At 35.5% G+C, this 20,918-nt stretch overlaps 1 protein-coding gene across 1 annotated transcript; it reads right to left on the reverse strand.

The window, feature by feature from the left end:
- Window positions 1-15,516: 15,516 nt before the first annotated feature.
- Window positions 15,517-19,470, reverse strand: LOC145031324 (uncharacterized). Its single transcript, XM_078979857.1, has 3 exons — window positions 18,523-19,470; window positions 15,985-17,927; window positions 15,517-15,874 (listed from the first exon to the last, which is right to left on the reverse strand). Exons 1-2 carry the CDS (start codon window positions 19,430-19,432, stop codon window positions 16,021-16,023), a joined length of 2,817 nt encoding a protein of 938 aa, XP_078835983.1. The 5' UTR covers window positions 19,433-19,470; the 3' UTR covers window positions 15,517-15,874; window positions 15,985-16,020.
- Between the last annotated feature and the right edge of the window lie 1,448 nt (window positions 19,471-20,918).

Below are 20,918 nucleotides of genomic sequence, written 5' to 3' on the forward strand. Positions count from 1 at the left end.
CATCTAGTGGTGTTCATTAAGGTAGAACACGATTTCCTTTCATTTTCCTCCATGTTTTCAAGGTTTTTCTTGCATTTCCTTCTTTTTCTATACCTTTCTCTTAGAAAATATGTGTGCATGTTCATTCACTTCAGTTTTGATGATGATGGTGGTAGGATTTCACCCAAAAACAACATGCATGTTGTAAATGGTGAAATCCAAGGACCTAAACCTAAGTCAAGATCATGAAAATGCATTTTTCTACAACTTTTGGTGGAAAATCACCACATGCACTCTAAGTTTTCTTTCAAAAATGATTTTTGAACATTTCAAACTCATGAATGATCTTTAAAACAACATGCATGTGATGATCTTCAAGCTTAGATGCTAGATCATCAAAGTATGTTGTTAAAAGCTTTCAAATATGTTCATGAAGGATTTATTTCCAAATAAATATCTAAAACTCCTTTTCTGACCAAATCCAACTTTTCCCAGATTCCCATCAACAAAATAAGATGCTCTGTAAATTTGCAGAAAATAATTCATTTTTCTCGAATTATTATAATTATTGAAACAAAATAGGGCAATAAATCATATAAAATACTTTCTGAGGTCTATAAATCCTAGGTAAATTCGTGGATGACCCCTATGCTAAATGATGACTTGAAATTAGATTATCGATTTTTGTTACCGTTTAACATGTTTTTGAATTTTGTTTTTTTTTGGCTTCAATAAATCATACAACCACTTTAGAGAAGGTGAAAGGGCAACTTAGCAATTTTCGCAGCTTATACTCTCTGTGGAAGACTTATTAAAATATTTTCAGAATTTTTCATAATGTATTCCTATTTTTCTCCGATTTTTGTATTTATAATGGACTAAAAACTACAAAAAAATAGTTTTACTCATCCAAAAATTATGAAAATTTACCAGAACACCCAGTAGTATATTAGGATGCTACATAAAAATTTTGATAATTTTTCTATTATGTATACTATTTTTCTTCTATTTTCCCAAGATTAAATACACTTAAACTCAATTTTTATTAGAATAAATACACAAAAATCATAAAATTGGAATAAGCAGTTTATAAATTCATTTTTATATTTTTCCTAGCTTAATAATGACTAATAACAATGTTGCAAAAATTTTGGGCAATTTTGGAAACTATTTTCTATTTATTTCAATTTTTATTAGAATAAATGCTCAAAAATCATAAAATTGGGTTAAATCATTTGGAAATCTATTTTTATATTTTTCCCATGATAAGAATGTGTAATAACACTAGTATAAAAAGTTTGGGTAATTTTGGAAATTGTTTTCTATTTATCCTAATTTTTATTAGAATAAAGGCATAAAAATCATAAAATTGGGTTAAACAGTTTAGAAACCGATTTGTATATTTTTCCGAGATTAAGTATGTGTAATTACATTACTATGAAAATTTTGGGGCATTTTCTAAACTTATTTCTATTTTTCATGAGTTTTTATATAGTTAGAGAATTAAATATATGAAAAATGGTTATGCATATCCATAATCCATGAAAATTTATCTAGAAGTCTTTTAACACATTTAGAACCAAAATCTAAAGTTTGGAAACTTTTATTAACTGTTTTGTATTTTTCATGATTTTCTAGTTATTCAAGAAACTAGTATGGTGAAAAATAGTTAGACAAATCAAAAATTCAAGAAAATTTATCTTCAGGTCTTTGACTTCAATTAAAACTGAAATGCAAAGTTTGGGAAATTTTAGAGCTTAATTGATTTAGTTTTGAATATTGAATCATTGGAACACCTCTTAATATATTAAATATTAACATTTCAATAATGAGAAATTTCCACTTAAATTGCTATATAACAATTGATTCATTGAAATTAAATTTTCACAGAAAAATGTTTGTAACATATCAATATTAAATTTTGACACACTATTGGCATAATTCTATTGTAGTAGTAAGTATACTAGTGTTAGATTTCGATTAGAGACTCACTAGCGAATACCATTATTGTAGGAATCGATAGTGGTACGAGTGGAGCGTAGTCAAGGCACCATTTGCATCATCTCAATGCATATTGTGAGTATTCACCAAACCCCTATTTTGATTTTTAAATGTTTTGGGGGTAGAAAAGCATGTCCTAAACTATTTATATCCTTTGTATTTATTTAACTCGTATAAATTGGTTGCTATATTTAGCATATTGTGAGTATTCACCAGTCCCCTATTTTCGGTTTTTAAATGTTTTGGGGTGGAAAAGCATGTACTAAAATTTTTATGTTCGTTGTATTTATTTTGACTCGTATGAAACTTGGTTGCTATATTTTGTATGTATGTGTATGTTACTTTAATTCATGAGGACTGTATCGCGGTTAAGTCCCTGGAATCTCTAGACACAACTTATTAACTCTTTTGAGCCTATGGTTATTATGGATAGCACTATTAGGAGGTATACAACTCCTCACTCGCACGATTCGCTTGAGTGCATTTTACCATGTTATACACTATGTTTGCGATACACATAGTAGTCAATAGGGCACGATTTGGTCATTAGGCTTGGATTGTGAACTCATGAATGGAAACTTGATGCACATACGAATATTTATGCACACGTGAAACTTGTATTCTCATGTTAGCAACAACACTTGTATACTTATTTTAGCAATGAAACTTGTATACTTATTTTAGCAACGAAACCTTTATGCTTATTATATCAACGAACTTTGTTTCTCATTATAGCAACGAACTTATATTACTAAAAACTTATATACTTGTTTAGCAATGAAATTTTTTGCTCCTTGTAGCAACGAAAATGATTGCTCATTATAGCAATAAAACTTTTTTACTCATTTTAGCAACGAACTTTATTTCCATGAGGATATGAACGTTGCATCTCATTTGGGTGACGTAACTTTATTTCTCACGGTGGCAACAAACTTTGTTTATATAAACTTATTTACTCATTTTTGCAATGTATTTTTATTTATGGAAAACTCTATCAAAACTTTGATTTTGATTCGTGAAACTTATATTATTTTTAATCTGTGAGTACTCACCAACTATTTTTATAGTTGATGCTGGTTTTACATGCTTTTTCAGGAATCATCGAGTAAGTGGCACTTAGGGACACATCACTTTTAGGAGCATTCGCATGTGTTGTATTTCATTTTACATTGTAATTTCTTTTAAAAGTTTTTCAAACCCATTGTAAAATTGTAATGATTTTTTTATACTATGGTTGGTGTTGTCTTTTAACTTTTGCTATGAAACCCTTTATACTGCCACGCCTCATGTTTCCGCTTTAGCGGGGTGTGACACTAACAAAGCATTTGCTCGAGCATGGATACTCTCATGACACTATTGATCAAACTTTGTTTATTAAGCATGTTGGTACTGATCAGATTCTGGTTCAAATCTATGTTGATGACATTATCTTTGGGTCGACCAGTCCGCAACTTTGCAAGGAATGCGAAGGTGTTATGAAAAAGAGGTTAAAAATGAGTTCTCTGGGGGAGATGACCATGTTTTTGGGGCTTCAGGTCAAACAAAATTCAACAGGAATCCTGCTACATCAAGCCAAGTATGTGGAGGATATTCTTGAGAAGTTCGGGATTCACGACACTAAATCTGCATCAACGCCACTGGCTGAAAGACGTCTTCTGACTCCAGATCCAGATGGCGAATTCGTAGATCAGACACTCTACATATCAATGATCGGATCACTGACGTATCTTACTGCAAGCCGACCTAACATCATGTTTGCAGTTTTTCAATGCGCACGTTATCAGGCTAATCCTAAACTTTCACATCTTATTGTTGTCAAAAGAATTTTTCGGTATATCAAAGGTACCCAAAATTGGGTCTTTGGTATCCGAACAATTCTGAATTTGATTTATACGCTTTTCCTGACAGTAATTATGGAGGTTGTGAGCTTGATAGGAAATCTACTTGAGGAGGGTGTCAATATCTAGGTGACAGAATAGTGTTGTGGCAGTGCAAGAAGCAACACATTGTCTCAACCTCAACAGTGAAGGCATAATACGTTGTTGCATCTACGTGTTGTTGTCAAGTTATCTGGATCCAACATCAGCTGTTGGATTACGGTTTGAATTACTTAGAAACCCCCATTTACTGTGATAATGAGGCTGCAATTTAAATTACCAAAAATCCAGTCCAACATTCTAAAACCAAGCACATCGATATTAAAATTCATTTTATAAGAGACTGTTATGAACTTTCACTAATCCGGTTGGAACAAATTCTCACTGCTAATAATGTGGCAGATCTGTTCACTAAGCCTTTTAACAAAGCTCACTTCGATGTGCTTGTAGGATTTCTGAAAATGATTCGTTTTGAGGATTAAGTTTTTTTTTTTTTTTTTTTCCTTAATTCTTCATAATTTTAAAATTTATTGTTGTTTCTGTAGGTAGGTTAATTTAAATTTGCGCATTTTATTTTCTTTTATTTTTATTCTCACCCATGCACAAATTTAGGGAGAGAAATAATCAAAAATCCAAAAACAATAAAAAATTAAAAAAAATATCCAAAAACAACAAAAATCCAAAAAATTAAAAATATTGTTGAAAGTTTTGTTTGCAGGTGTTGTGACGGGAAATGAAATTGCGATAACGGGCAATCTGAATCTGCATAATGTACCTAAAGTTGAATTGTCTACGCTCTGTGCTCGATACGCTGGTAGACATGAAAGATTTTAAACGGACTTGACTAGGAAGAGTTAAAACTTAAGTAATTCAAGGACTTGACAAACATTGACCTAGTTAGATCCGTTTAGCCTGATAATACGACGCTCGGATAGGTTGAGCAGGGAGATATACACAGGAATCTACTAGTCACACTAAAGAATACGTATCTAGAATTGTGGATTCACTTTTCCTCGATGTGCGGATTCTATCCTTAATTCCGGTTTTGATGGGGTGACTGGAGAATTCCGATAAACTAGGTCTGTAGAAAGTTATTTTCTTTCTTTCTGTCTGTTAGTCATATGTTGCCTTCTTTGGGTGATCGAGAGATCTGACCTGGACTGTAACATATGCAATTCTATCTCTTTGTATCTTCTATCTATGCAATTCTTTCTATCTATTAGACATATACTGTCTCCTTTGCGTGACTCAAAATCCGACCTGGTACACAGTATATGCACCATTCTCTTCTCAATCCCTCTAAAAACTTCAGTGAGTCATATGTTTCATCCTGTGCATGATTGGAAGAAATCCGACCTGGATGTACAACATATGCATTCTAAATCTATCTTCTCTCTTAATAATTGTCTGCTCACCCGGTGTAAGGAGTATTCTGGAAGTCCTTGATGGCTGGAGCATATCAGGAAGCGGAAAACACGTTCTAGTACACTTAAAATTGAACACATACAGATTGCTTGTAGATCTTGCTGCTCAATTTAGGTGGACAACAATATCCCTGGTTGTCGTCAGCTAAATGGTCCCTAAGAAATTTACTTAAGGATAAGGGCTAAAAATGTCATGTTTTTGGTAAATTGTCCAAAATTATGTCACAAATGTTTCATGTTTAAGTGGACCACAATAATGACGATTGATCAGACGAAGATGTGAAAATAAGGGTTCCAACAAGTGGAATAAGGCTGTTCAACAACTTTGATCCCAACATCACAAATTTATTCTCAGTAATTAAATTTTTGTTGTATATTTTGTCTGGTGTTATTTCTATTTCTATTTATTTTTAACTTTATTTTTATTTTTATTTTTAAATTAATTTTATTTTATTTAATAACTGTTAAAAATTAATAATTATCTTTAATTTTTAAATTTTGCAGAATTAATTTTTATTTTATTTTATTTTGTTTTATTTTTAATTTTAGTTTTAATATTAATCCTCAAAAAGATTTGTTTTTAAATTTAAAAAAAAAAATATTGGACTGTATTGGACTCTGCCTTACACTGTGTGAGCATTAGGTAAAGGGAATTAAGGTATAAAAGGTATCACATTTTCGACCAGGAATATGCATTTCTTTCAGTGATTTGATGATTTTTTGAGCCTGAAATCGACGAAAAACTGATTATCGGAGTTTACGGCCGAAGCTTACGGCCGTAAACTCCGTTTGCGGCCAATAGCATACGGTCATGGGTTTACGGCTGTAAACCCTTGTTGACCGCAAACTCTGATTTTGACCTAAAATTTAATTTTAAAATTATCAATTCATTTTTGGGGTCAAAATTAAATCATCTAAAATTTTAATTGCTCACTTTTCTCTCTTGTCTTACTTGGTATGTTTTAGTGCAGATAAAATGACAGCTCTAAAATTTGCAGATATGCATGACCTGGCTATGGTTCTTGCTGATCCTCCATTGAACCATGGGGACTTCAAGTCGATGATTCACGGACTACGAGAATGCTGTCTGGACTCTGCCATCACTATGAACATGGTTGTCTACCAGAAGATCATTCGGGAATTCTGGCAGACTGCCAAAATGACAAGGGATGATAATGGAACTGTTACTGTGAATGCAATCATTCAGGGATGCAAGATTGTCATTGATGAGACCTTCGTGATAGAGACTCTGCTGATCAACAACCTCCAAAATTTTCCCACAGAGATTGGTATTGATGATGCTCAAAGAATACTAAGGAAGATGGGGTACGAGGGTGATTCTCCACCAACTATGAAGAAACTTCTGCCGCCCTATTGGAGATTTTTAGCCCACGTGTTCGTGAGCTGCATCTCCGGCAGAAGGTCCAGTGCTGATGAGATATCCCTAAGAAACACTGGCGCTATTGTTTCTCTCGTTGCGGGGATCAACTTCAACTTTTCTAGGTTTATCCTACACGAGTTTGTGGTCAACATTAATACCACTATTCAGGATAGTTTCCTAATGTACCCTCGATTCGTTCAACTCTTCATCAATAAGCAATTTCCCAACTTGGTGAAGGATGGAGATACTCTCGATATGAAGTCTTTGGGCCCTCACACCATTGGGCTCATTAAACAAAACCTTAAGGGGAAGGTGGTCTTTCAGGGGTTGTATCCTTTGGTCAAGTTCGGATGATTTGATGAACCGAACGAAGCCACCGAGTCACATGGATCTTCAGACAAGATTTCATCAGAGCATACTTCAAATGAAAAGGTTATCTTAGAAGGAGATGTGATCACCGTATCGGATCAAGATGGAGAAGAGACTGTTGCTCTTGCTGTGTCAGTTGCAGAGTAGCATGACCTACAAAATGTCCAAGTTGAAGGAGATTATAATGAAGGGTCTTATAAGAACACTGTTGAGCCTAATCAATCTGAAGACCTCAATCTCACAGGTTTCGAAAGAGATGAGATTCCTACCAATTTTGGAACTAATGATGATTTTCTGTCAAACATCAACCTTAACTCACTGCTAGATAATCTCAGTGATGTTGCTCACATGGCAACGGAGAGTAGGGATTCGGAAGACGCTCTCGAATCAACCCTCCATTACTACAGAACAAGTGGTTGTGTCTACAATTCCAATGATGACAGTGTGAGGGATTCCTCCCCTTGACATTGCTTCACCTACATCTGAGCCACTTCAGGGTGATTTCTCAACTGACCAGACTTTGCAGCCTCCGTCCAAAAGAATACGTCGAGATCCTAGGTTCGGGCATCTGAACTCTAGCGTGTCTCAGGGCTTTCCGTTTACTCAAACTACCACTACCACTCCTACTATTGTAACCACATAATCGTTACGTGAGTGCCCTAGTACATTCCTTGAAGCAGGTGGCTCCTCAGTTCCACCAGGATTCTCTCCTCCAAGAACTGATCTTGACTCAACCTCTGTGCGCTTGGCCCAACATCTTGCTCAAGAACAAGCTGCTGCACTTTCTTCTAAGGGCAAAGGGATTACTTTTATTGAAGGTCAGCCAAGAGAAGTTGACTCCGTGGTTGATGAGCTTCAGAAAAGAATAAATGTGCTAGATCAGAAAAACATTAAGCTAAGCATTCGTGTTGAAGATCTCTTAAGTGAGAATAAGAAAATATGAAGATTCAGGTTTCTGATCTCCAAGATAAAGCAATCAAGTCCAAGCAAATCTCTGAGCTCCAAGATCATTTCAATGACCTAAAGCTACTTTAATCTCAAGAAGAAGCTTGAAGAAGATTTTGGTGATAAGTACAAGACATCCGCAGATGAGCATAAAATCAGTCTTCACTCCCAAGCTCATCCTATAGCCGTGCCAACTGCTCAAACTTCTCGAGTGGTGAATCGTTTTGTAGAAGAGCCTGCTCATGCTCCACATATTTTAGAGATCATTTGAGATAGACAAGAGAAAGCTGCCAAGAAGGGACAAATCTTATTCAAGAGGAGTTCCGATAAGAATGCACCAGGAAATTAATCCATTATCGCTGTTACGGATCTCGAAGCCGTAAGGTTTAGAGACACGTATGGTGATCGGTCAGGTATCATATCTTGGGTTTTTCATGATCCCCTAAAAATGTGGATTGTTCGCAGAAAGAGCGGCAATACAGAGCTCTACAAGGATTGTCATGATTTTAACTCTTGGACCAGGGTGGATCTTTCAGATCTATCTCAATATCCGTTCTGAAATCCAACAGATAATCAGCAGGCAACTAAATTCAAGCACTTTTTGGAAGATCATGTAAAGAAGGGTTTTTCGAATATGAAGACTACTGAATTTGTGATAATGGATCATCGTGACGTTATTGATCCCAAAACTGGTAATCCACTCCAGGTGGTGATGTGGCCTGCTACAAATCAGGTCAAAAAAATTCCTGTGCTTCAAGATTACCCGAATGGATCCTTTAGCTCTATGCACTACTGGGTATTTGATGAAACCACAACATCTGCTTTCATCAAACTTAAGGAGGGGTGCATTTTTCTATATGACAGAAGGGATTTGTTCCAGTTTAGAAAAGGGAACATTCATCATTTGAGCCATTTTCAGATTCAGGTTGCTGAGGAGATATTTGAGTCGGTCGCGAAAGAATACACTACTATGGTTGCTGCGATCATAAACAAGTGGATGTCAAATGGAGCCATGGGGCTAGATGATGTAATGATCGTGGACAAAGATTGACTTCAAGCTAGCACCAAACCAAGGGGGAGATTGAAGGATCTAATTAGTGGTTTAGTCTAGGCTTTCTATGTAATAGGTTCTTTTGAGTCAATAGTAGGTTTTTGGTAGTTTATATGTAGTTTACGACCCGACATTGAGTTTACGGCCGTAAACCCAAGGCTAGCCCAGGTCCAGTATATATAGAGGTGTGCTAGGTCTTTTGTCAGTTGTTGATACCTCAGAGTTCACGGTTGTTGTAACCACAAGTTGTACCAGACGTTATTCCTAATAGAAAAGCGTGTGCAAGCTTGTTTATTCTCGATTCTACTTGTTCTTTATTGCTAACTAATTGTGTTTGCTATTTGATCACTAGTAAGATCCGTTTGAGGACCTTACACATAGTAGAATACTTAAGATAGGATGCCTAAGAATTATACATGTGGATAGTTAAAGGAAGAGATTGCATGGAAAAATATGATATTTTCAAGAAGGCTCATGTATGGTATATTCATAATTACATCTGGCCAATGCTATTTTGAATTCACAAATACATGTAGTGTGTATGCTTATCGTATTGTGTTGACATAATTATATCATTATTTGATAGTGGCAACTATGGTATAGTAAGAACCATATTGATAGTTGTAAACATTTGTTAGAAAATATAGGAGATCAATTTTAGAAGTTTATCCAAGATTGGACAATGAACTAAAGGCTTTGTAAGTTCTTGGGAAACGTCCCATGACGAGCCAATAACTCCTATATATGTATATGATAATGTAAATAATGGTGAGTCTAGACATATTTGTTAAACACATAGCATCATTCACCAACGAATCTCAAGATGAATTGTCTTTAATACTACGTTGCGGATCCGCTAACGAAATGTTTGGAATGCGAGGTTGTTATGAGAAATGAGACTAAAACCGGTAGATTAATAAGTTATTGCGAAGGAAAACTAAACCTAGTTGATTGGACATCCCAAGATTTAGGTTCAATGGGACAACCTACTTGCATATAACATTTGTGAATCACTGTGGGGGCAATCCCCAACTCACTCCTACAATAAACAGTGATATAGGTTAAGCTTATACCCATCGACGCTATAATGGTAATCATCACTATTTAGCTTTTAATGATTATTATATAATCACCTATGTGCGAGATAAGTGGGGTCGCTTCAAAGGGAATTGTATGGACACATTCCTAAGAGCTCTTACACAATCAGGCAAGTGTCCATGACCATAATGGACACACCAATGAGAACCAAACTAGGTCAGAGATAATCATGTGAGACACATATTGATTATTTGCACAAACGACAGAACAGTTCAAGGACATCGATTCTACTGGGCCGCTAGTAAAATAAATATGTATCTTAATGGAAGCTTCAAAGGATAACACCTTCCTATTCTATGCATGATTAAACTATTGGATTTTATCTAGGTAGCTTGAAAATGTTTGATCAATTTTCATTCATGTGAGAGATTGTTGGAAAATTTGTGCTAACCAGTTTATAAAAATGGCTTTTTTCCATTTTTTTAACACGTCCAAAAATGGATTTATATGAATGATAAATTAATCCTTAAAGTAAGGGTGCTGGAAGAAGTAAATAAAAGAGTTTAATGGTTGAGAGAAAGCAAAGAAAAGTTTAGGGACCTTTCATGCAAATATTTCTTTCCTTTGTAACTGAAATTGTAATTAATATTACAATTTAATTACATATTAACACACATTAATTTTGTGATTAATAGAGGTTTTTAAATGGGAGATTATAAAATGTGTAGTAAAAATACTACTATTATACAACCATTTGAGGACACCAATAAGAATACAAAAACTCTAGCTCTTCTTCTCCATTTCATTTTATTAGTTTTCTTGTTGAGTTAAAGGTAAAATCTAGGCCTAATGAGGGTTCGGGTGGTCTAGAAGAACCCCTTCTAGTTGTATCCTAAGAAACAAACACCTGATAGCAGGCGAGTTTGTTTTAAGGACAATGTATTAAACACATGCCTCAACTTTTTCCTGTTTCTTGTTTGTTTTCGTACATTACTAGAATATTATTCCCATATATATAATGACCTTTCCATCTTCTTGTAGCTTACAACCCGTGAGTGATCCGAATATGTCACATCGCTCCTACCTATCTTGTACTTGAAGCATTTCCTTAACCGACATAATGATATCATACTCCCCAAAGTTTTCAAAACTCTTTTGAATATCCAAAACCATGGTTACATGCATGAGGTATGCAACCTCAATAGATTCAAGGATCATTATTCTCTTTTAGTTGAGCTCTAGTTGCATTATGAGCAGGTGGTTCAATGATTGACCTTTCTTATCGTACATGAAAACATTTCCTAGATTACGACACTAGTCAAGATTTTTGATCCGTTAAATTTATCATTTAAAAGGATGCTTAGTAGTGAAAAGTATGAGTTTTAGGAGTTTGCATTTGAGGACTTATAAAAATTTATCTAATTTTTTTTAGTGATTTTATTATATTCTTTATAAAACCAGTTACTCAGTAAATTATTTTATCAAAGGATAAGAACCATATTTCAGTTCTAATTGTGAATATTTGAGATGTAATCACAAGGAGAAGCTACTTAAGTAGGTAAAACCCTTTACCAATTCTACTCTCTATGGAACTCTTAGATCTGTGAGATTCAATAATTTATGTAAACATTGACATGTTTAATCTATATTTATGTTTATCTTATATTATGACGAGTTTTCTACCAATCACAAGCTAAGACAATAAATCATCCATTTGAACCATACGTTTCATCCGACCTGATGCTTTTAGGTATCACAAACATTACTTCACTCTCCTAACAACTAAGTAATGTACTTTCACATGTTTGAAGACTTTATAACAAGTGTGTATTACAAATGGGTAGAATATGATTTATATTTCAAAAAGGGTCTTTGCTTTTTTAAATAAAACAATTTTGACTATATTTCGACAAAATTATCTTTTATAACACTTTAAATTATTCATAAATTTTTTTATAAATTATCATCTTTGTCAAAACATTTGCATGTCAAAATTATGTATCAATTCCAACAAGTTTCCTGATCACACAATCCTAAACAAAATTGTAACACTCAAAAATTTGGTATGTTTCCTTTAGTCCCTTAATGCAAAAATCATCACATTTTAGTCCTTAGCTAGTACATACGACGTACTCTTGTTACTCTTAGTGTACTAGCTTGTTCCAGATTGCGAGTTTCATCCATGTACACGGGGTGTACGTGGGGTTTGCATGGTGTACGTGGTGCGGGGAAAAACCCTAATTGTTAGGGTTTGCACCATATTCAAACAACTTATCTCACTCTTGGACACACTATTGACCAACCTCCATCACCCTATGCCCTATTATCGAAACCTTAAGTGTATTTGGTGAGATTTAAGCTTGAAAGTGAGTTTGTTGGTGTTTTGTTGTGAAGAAGAAGAAAAGGAACACTTGGAGGTTGCTTGGGAGTAGCTTGAGCTTGTAGATCTAGAGTCATCTTCACCTTAGCAAGCCATTTGAGGTAAAAAGCTCTCATCTTGATGATTTTATGTGCTAGATCCAACTTAGGGTGTTTTTATGCATTTTTGGGTCTTTTGAGTTAAAGTTGATCCTCCAGAAGCCATGGATGTTAGATCTTAGATCCATTAAGGTCCCTTGTCCATAAAAATGCAATCTTTATGTAAGATATTGGTCCATGCAAGTGTTAAGGTTCTTATTAAGCTTCTTTTTTATTATTGGGCCCCATTAAGCCATGCATGGGTGTAAAGTTTCCAACTTTACATATTAAGTCGCCACTTAGGACTAGATTCGGGAGTTTAGAATGTTGGCTTAACAAGTTAAGTACTTAATGGGTTGGGTAGGTAATAAGTGGAGTATGTCGGACATACCCAGTTGGTATGCTGCGAATACTGACCTCGGAAGGATTACGCTAAACGTAAGAGCTGAGTAGGCCCTGTGTACTCAGCAAATTGACTTTGGATTGACTTTCTCGGTTTGGTCCATATCTTGGGCTTATATGGTTTGGGTCTTGTTGGGCCATTGAACTTCTAACTTTGGGTCATGGATGGGCTATGGGTTTTTTGGTATTACATCCATGATGATTTTGGGGCCCATTTTGGAAGTTGGGGCTTATTGGGCCTTAGGATGTCATTTAGGAATTTGGTCCTTTTGAGCAATGGGTTGGGCTTTGGTTTTGGGCCAAGTAAGAAAAAGGGTAAAATGGTCTTTTACGCTGGATATTGGACAAGTAGCTTAGATTCTTGATTGGGTCGTGATCCAATTATTAATTGGATATTTATTTGACGATGTTAGCGCGGGGATTTTCCGGACCAACAGACTGAAATTTTATCCGAGTGATTCTGCAGCCTAAAGTGAGTTTCCTCACTATGTTTAGCAGGTCAAAGGCACCAATGCCGACCCGTGGTTTGTTATGTTTAGGATGCTAGTTATCTGTGTGACACTTACATGTGAAATGTGTTTATATGTTCACTGGGCGGGGCGCAATGACGATCGTGTATGTTAATTATTTTTGTCATTATTGCATGTGTTTATATGGTTATATGTTTATTTGTTTATATGTATACCAGGCAGGGCCTGATGACTGATAGATCTGTTTACCGAGCGGGGTCCGATGACGGGCGAGGCCCATCATATGTTTGATGTGTATGGTATTTGGTATTTTCGGGAACTCACTAAGCTTTATGCTTACGGTTTTTAGTTTATGTTTCACGTACTTCTGGTTCAAATGGGAGCAGCCCAGGATGATTGCAGTGCACACACCACATCGTTCTGTATTTTTATATTACTTTGATGTACTTGGATGATACTAATACCCTATGATTCACCATGATTTCTCCGATGTTGTTTGGATGATGGATTTATTAGTCTCAAAATCAAATTTTATAGTCTTGATTTTTGGGTTGTTACAAAAACATTAAATAACACAATCACATGCAACTAATGGTAACCACTGTCTTAGTCCTATGCATTTTTCTAGTGAGCCACCATAAGGAAAAACTAGGTAATTCTAGGGAAAAACAACAACAATGATGCATGGCTCCCAGTCGCACTTTCATCTACACCCGATACTTAAATGGAAATCTAATAAGACTCCAATCACGATATCCCTTTCTCTGATGACTTTGGTCTTTATTTATCTATAATTTGCAATCGAATCCATATTCTTAACTAATATAATATTTATTACAATTCCAAAGGAAAAGTACATTACAAAGAAATAAGGAGACATCATATAAGTCACCATTAAACTAGTTTAAATAAACCAAACAACTCAAGACATCACAAACACATGTCCAATATGATTCAATAAGTTACCATATCCTTAAAATGAAATATAACATTATTTTCATAAATATTTTAAATAAATAATTTAATTTACAAAACAATCTTTGTTTATATGTTGCAATGTCAATAAAACTCTTTTAAATACATAAGATATAAACATGCTTCGTGGTTTTGTTGTATGATTTCATGCTAAAACATACAACCAAAATTATAAGAAAATGAAAATAAAGGGGAATCAAACACTTTGAATTCAATGCAAAATCTTTCTTGCCATATCATCATGGAACTTGAGACTATAATGTGTATATTTTATACACACTTTCCCAGAATATATATACAAGACCATACACATTAAGTTTTCCAAAACTTATTTCTAAGTGTTATTAATAAGAACCAAAGGCTCTGATACTATTATTGGATAATAAGGTGTTCTTTTTCTTCATATGAAAATAGTTAATTAAATAGAAAACAACATAAGCATTTAAATTAAGAACATATATGATTAAACACGATATCATGATTCTTTCTATTAATAGAAACTCTAACCCTTAAAGGAGGTTTAAGAAATGCCTTTAACAAATGTCAAGAAGATTGATGAACTGAATCAAGAGTGCTTTTGACAATATCATACCCTTTCATCAACAAGAAAGCTAGAATCCTAGCTTTACATACTTGTGAATTTTAACCACTAAGAAACCTGTGTTTTCTTCATGTTGTTACCTAGAGAGGAAGAGAGGAAAAAGGGAGGCCGACTTTACGTGTTTGAATAGAGCCTTGAACCCCTTATGCTTGCCCCTTTTATATATAGTTGGTGGAAAATCTTATCATTTTCAAATTTGAATAAAGGAAAATATTATTTTATTCATCACTAATTATCGTTTAGAATTATCTATTAATTAGTAAAATAAGTTCTATAATTCTTTTATGCATAATTATTTAGTTCCCACCGATTAATTCCTAAATATTAACTAAAAATTAAACAAATAACAATTAATTGCAATAAGTTCTAATTATTTATTGACACTCATTAAATAATAAATTAATTTCATATTTATTTATTTGTCAATGTTTTTATCTTGGGTCAAACGGGTAATCCATATAGGCTCATGTAATTAATTTTTGTTACCAATATTTTGTGCATGGTCATATCTCCTATAATATAAGACTCCAAAAAAAAAAAAGGAAATGAGAAGATTAAATCAATAATATATAAATATAAAACAACCATCAGTTATCAATTTATACAATATAAATAAGAAACATGAAAAGAAAAATATTAAAGCCAAAACACTCTTATCACCCTCTTCCGGCGAAAACAAATTATATTTTTTTTTACATTTCCAATATGTAACCCTTCGAGCTCTTTTTCAAGGATAGGATGACCCATAACGGCGATGTAGAAAAGAAATGGTTGTAACAAAAAGATTGATGATGTGAAGTGCAATGTTTAAGACCTTATTACAATGGAATGGATGTGGATTAACAACTTTTTCAAACATCTCCTTGAGGAGCCTTCTTTATTAAACCCGTACTCAAAATAAAACCTACATAAAAAGATATGAACTTGTTATGGATGTTTCATAGAATTTAAATTTTGGTTATAGTGTTTGAAATGTTCCATGATATCCAAAAAGAAATAAAAAAATATACTTACATGGTTGTATCTTTCAAACAACAAAGTTATCGGAGTCTAATAATTAGTTGGGGGTGGAGGAGAACCATAGATGTATACGGGCGAGTGAGGTGATTTTACTGGTGGAGGGGGAGATATGTAGTGGTATGGAGGTGGTGGTGACTTAACTGGTGGTGGGGGTGATGTGTAATGGTATGGAGGTGGTGGAGATTTCACGGGTGGTGGAGGTGATGTGTAGTGGTATGGTGGAGGTGGGGACTTAATTGGTGGTGGTGGAGATGTGTAATGGTAAGGTGGAGGTGGGGATTTAACTGGTGGTGGAGGTGAAGTGTAGTGGTATGGTGGTGGTGGGGACTTGACTGGTGGTGGAGGTGAAGAGTAATGGTAAGGTGGCGGTGGTGATTTAACTGGTGGAGGAGGTGAAGTGTAGTGGTATGGTGGTGGTGGGAACTTAACTGGTGGTGGAGGTGAAGAGTAATGGTAAGGTGGTGGTGGTGATTTAACTGGTGGAGGAGGCGATGTGTAGTGGTATGGTGGTGGTGGGGACTTAGTTGGTGGTGGAGGTGAGGTGTAGTGGTATGGTGGTGGTGGGGACTTAACTGGTGGTGGTGGTGAGGTGTAATGGTATGGAGGAGGTGGAGATTTCACAGGTGGTGGAGGTGATGTATAATGATAAGGTGGTGGTGGGGATTTAACTGGTGGTGGTGGTGATATATAGTGGTATGGTGGTGGTGGTGACTTAATTGGTGGTGGAGGTGAAGTGTAGTGGTATGGGGGTGGTGGAGATTTCATAGGGGGTGGGGGTGATGTGTAGTGGTATGGTGGTGGTGGGGATTTTACCGGTGGAGGAGGTGAATTGTAGTGGTATGGTGGGGGTGGAGATTTCAACGGTGGTGGTGGTGATGAGTAATGGTAAGGTGGTGGAGGGGATTTTACGGGTGGGGGAGGTGAAGTGTAATGGTATGGTGGTGGTGGTGGAGATTTCACGGGTGGGGGTGGTGAAGTGTAGTGATATGGTGGAGGAGGAGATTTCACTGGTGGTGGAGGTGATGTATAGTGGTATGGAGGAGGTGGTGACTTAACAGGAGGTGGAGGTGATGTGTAGTGGTATGGTGGTGGCGGAGATTTTACTGGTGGTGGAGGTGATGTGTAGTGATAAGGTGGGGGTGGTGACTTCACCGGTGGTGGTGGTGAAGTGTAATGGTATGGCGGTGGTGGAGATTTCACTGGTGGTGGTGGTGAAGTGTAATGGTAAGGTGGGGGTGGTGACTTAACTGGTGGTGGAGGCGATTTGTAGTAGTATGGGGGAGGTGGTGATTTCTTAGGTGGTGGGGGTGATGTATAGTGGTACTTTGGAGGAGACTTCACTGGTGGTGGAGGGGAAGTGTAATGGTATGGTGGTGGTGGAGATTTAACCGGTGGGGGAGGAGATGTGTAATGGTATGGGGGAGGTGGTGATTTCTTGGGTGGTGGGGGTGATGTGTAGTGGTATGGAGGAGGTGGTGATTTCTTAGGGGGTGGGGGTGATGTATAGTGATATACTGGATGAGACTTAACGGGTGGAGGGGGAGACTTGTACAAGTACGTGGGTGGCGGTGGTGGTGGAGATTTGTAATAATATGGAGAAGGAGTGGGTTCTGGTTTTGGTTTTGGCTTCTCACAAAGCGTAGAAGGAGTCTTAGGAGCATATGCAAATGGTTCAGCCTCAAGGACAACCTCATAAGCATTTTTGGATTTGACCTTTAGCACGGCACCCTTCAAACCACCATGAAGATTTGTTGGAATATTACATTTGGTTCCTTTTGGTGCCATATGAAGCTTAGCGGTACAAGCTTTTGCTCCTCCATATTTAGAATAGTCCAATCCCTCAACAGTAATTGCATATTTGCCATTGATCTTAGTCTTTCCATATGCAAAAATTTCTTTCTCGCCAACAGCCTTGCATGTAATTTCGACAACAGCACCTTTTTCAACACAAATAAAAAAAAATCAACTTCATGTATATTTTTTGGTCAACCTAGTTTTTGTAATATGCCGGTTACTATAAAATGTTATGCTATGCATGATATGACTTTGGGTTTAAATATTTAAATTAAATAAATATTATTAACTATTATACAAAATATTCATAAATGTATAACTTATAATGTACCCTTTCATAAAAAGAATATGTTGACATGGTATCTTTATTTTATTTTTTTGAAGTATTATAATTTATATGGTATAATAAGAAATCAATATATGATTATATGTCTTAACAAGTTAACTCAAAAATGAAATTTTAGAAAATTAAAGCTTCATTTTCTGAGAAATATACATATCTTTCATTTTGATTTTTTTTTTATTTATTTTAAAATGCAAGATAGTAGACGAATAAAACCAAAAGATAAGATAAATATTTCTGAAAATTAATTGTCAATATGTTTCTATGTATCGTTGGGTAAAAGCGATGTTGATAACCAGAAACATAGAACATGGGTCAACTATCAAAGCACATGCATACACATCAATTCTTATATATAAAACAGTTAAGGCAGTGCGAGAAACTAAAGTTTATACCTTTGAGGTGATGCTTGGCGTGTGATTGGATTGGGTATTTCCAGTCATAGCAGCTGTAGCAGTAAACTTTGCCCACGACCTTCACGATGAGTTTCTTGTGGTGAGGGTAAGGTACTGGGTAGTAGGATTTTGGTGGTGGTGGAGAAGTGTAGTAATAGTGTGGGGGAGACTTTGTTGGTGGTGGTGGGGATTTGTAGTAGTAAGGTGGTGGTGGAGACTTTGTTGGTGGTGGTGGGGATTTGTAGTAGTAAGGTGGTGGTGGAGACTTTGTTGGTGGTGGTGGGGATTTGTAGTAGTAAGGTGGTGGTGGAGAATGCACCGGAGGAGGAGGAGACTTGTAGTAGTATGGTGGTGGTGGTGACTTAACTGGCGGTGGTGGAGACTTGTATAAATATGGCGGTGGTGGTGAATGCACCGGTGGAGGTGGAGACTTGTACAAATATGGTGGTGGTGGTGAATGCACCGGTGGAGGTGGAGACTTGTACAAATATGGTGGTGGTGGTGAATGCACCGGTGGAGGTGGAGACTTGTACAAATATGGTGGTGGTGGTGAATGTACCAGTGGTGGTGGGGACTTGTACAAATATGGCGGTGGCGGTGAATGCACCGGTGGTGGTGGGGACTTGTAAAGATATGGTGGTGGTGGTGAATGCACCGGTGGAGGTGGAGACTTGTACAAATATGGTGGTGGTGGAGAATGCACCGGTGGTGGTGGAGACTTGTATAAATATGGTGGTGGTGGTGAATGCACAGGTGGTGGTGGAGACTTATACATATATGGTGGTGGTGGTGAAGAATAGATATAAGGATCAGCCGAGACAGCTATAAGGTTAGCAACACCAAAGATGGTTAATGCGATGACTATAGGCCATAAAGGGGCCCTGAACGGGACACCGGTGGTAACTCTCATGGTTCACCGGTAGTTAGAGAGGATGGGGTTGAGGGAGGGAGGTTATGTTTTTGGATGTAAAGCTGAGAGGTATAAATAGCAAGTAACACCAAGAGAGAATAGCCTGTAATTTGTATATTAAAACACATGTCAACGCTTCCAAGACAACTAGGCCACATTCTTCTTTTTTTAAGCGCTCGTTCTCAAGAGTTACTCGGACAATTATTTGGGTTGGCATTAAATTTATTTTATCTCAAGCTTAACTTTGAACTATTCAATAAACGACCTTTATATATATATATATATATATATATATATATATATATATATAATATATATATATATATATATATATATATATATATATATATATATATATATATATAAACATTAGCAGTATACCCGCATCAAGCAACGAATGCAGATAGTTTTTTTTTTTCTTCAGAAATTAGTATTTAGAAGTGATTTGTTGATCGGTGTCCAGATTTTGAAAGAATGTAGGGCCACTAATATAAAATAAAAGTAGGTGAAGATTGTATCATTCCCCTTCAGAGGGATTAGAAGAACCAAACGAGCTCGTATTAATCATTGTTTTCCAGGATTTCAACGATGTGAACTCTTTCCACATCATTTGTTTTGAAAAGTCATTGATTCTATAGTCTCACAGTGGTATCTTCCATTAATCACATAGATCCAATAGCTGGAGAAGCTAGGTTAAAACTTTGTTTAAGTAAAGGTATGAACAAGAAATTACTCATAGAAATGCAAAGTTAATCTTATACTTCTGTATATTCTTGAAACACACCAGGTAATAAGCATCCTTTTGAAAGGTCTATAGCCTTTTTCAAATGTCAAATGACACCCACATGCAACAAAAAACTAAATAAAAAATCAAAAACCCAAATTATCTAGTAATATAACCCATTTTTATATTTGTAATTTTGAATGGCAACTGGTTTCGTTTTCACAATGTCGTCTCGTTTCCTTTCATCGAATAATTTTATTTATGTGAATAATTTTCTACTGTAAACATGTCATTTCCAAAATAACCCATAATATATTGACAAATATAATTTGCTGTTTTTTGGTTTAGGGTTTAAATGGTGTATTCATTCGTATATTTTAGTTTGTTCGACAAATAATGTTTTTTCAACCAATATTTTAAATATCAGTGTTATTACATGGTTTTGTGTTTTGAACAAACTAAATACACAGATAAACAATTAGTCTAAAAACCACTGTTTTTTACATAATATATTATCTTATTCTTTTTAATATTGCACATCGTTAAAAATACATCCAGCAATGCTTTCAAAATTATATATGTAGCAGCTATTTTTATAATTGACTCTATCCGATATATATTTTCATGTAAAGTGTTACTTGTAACAACTTTAAAGTAACACCTAAATTTGCACCTTTTATATAGAATGTGTAATATAACAAAGTCCTTTTTTCTAATTATCATATATAATGGAGATAACATAATAGGTCAAGTATTGTTGGG

Source organism: Lactuca saligna, chromosome 2, assembly GCF_052625555.1.
Source record: "Lactuca saligna cultivar CGN05327 chromosome 2, ASM5262555v1, whole genome shotgun sequence".
In the NCBI taxonomy this organism is placed as follows: Eukaryota; Viridiplantae; Streptophyta; class Magnoliopsida; order Asterales; family Asteraceae; genus Lactuca; species Lactuca saligna.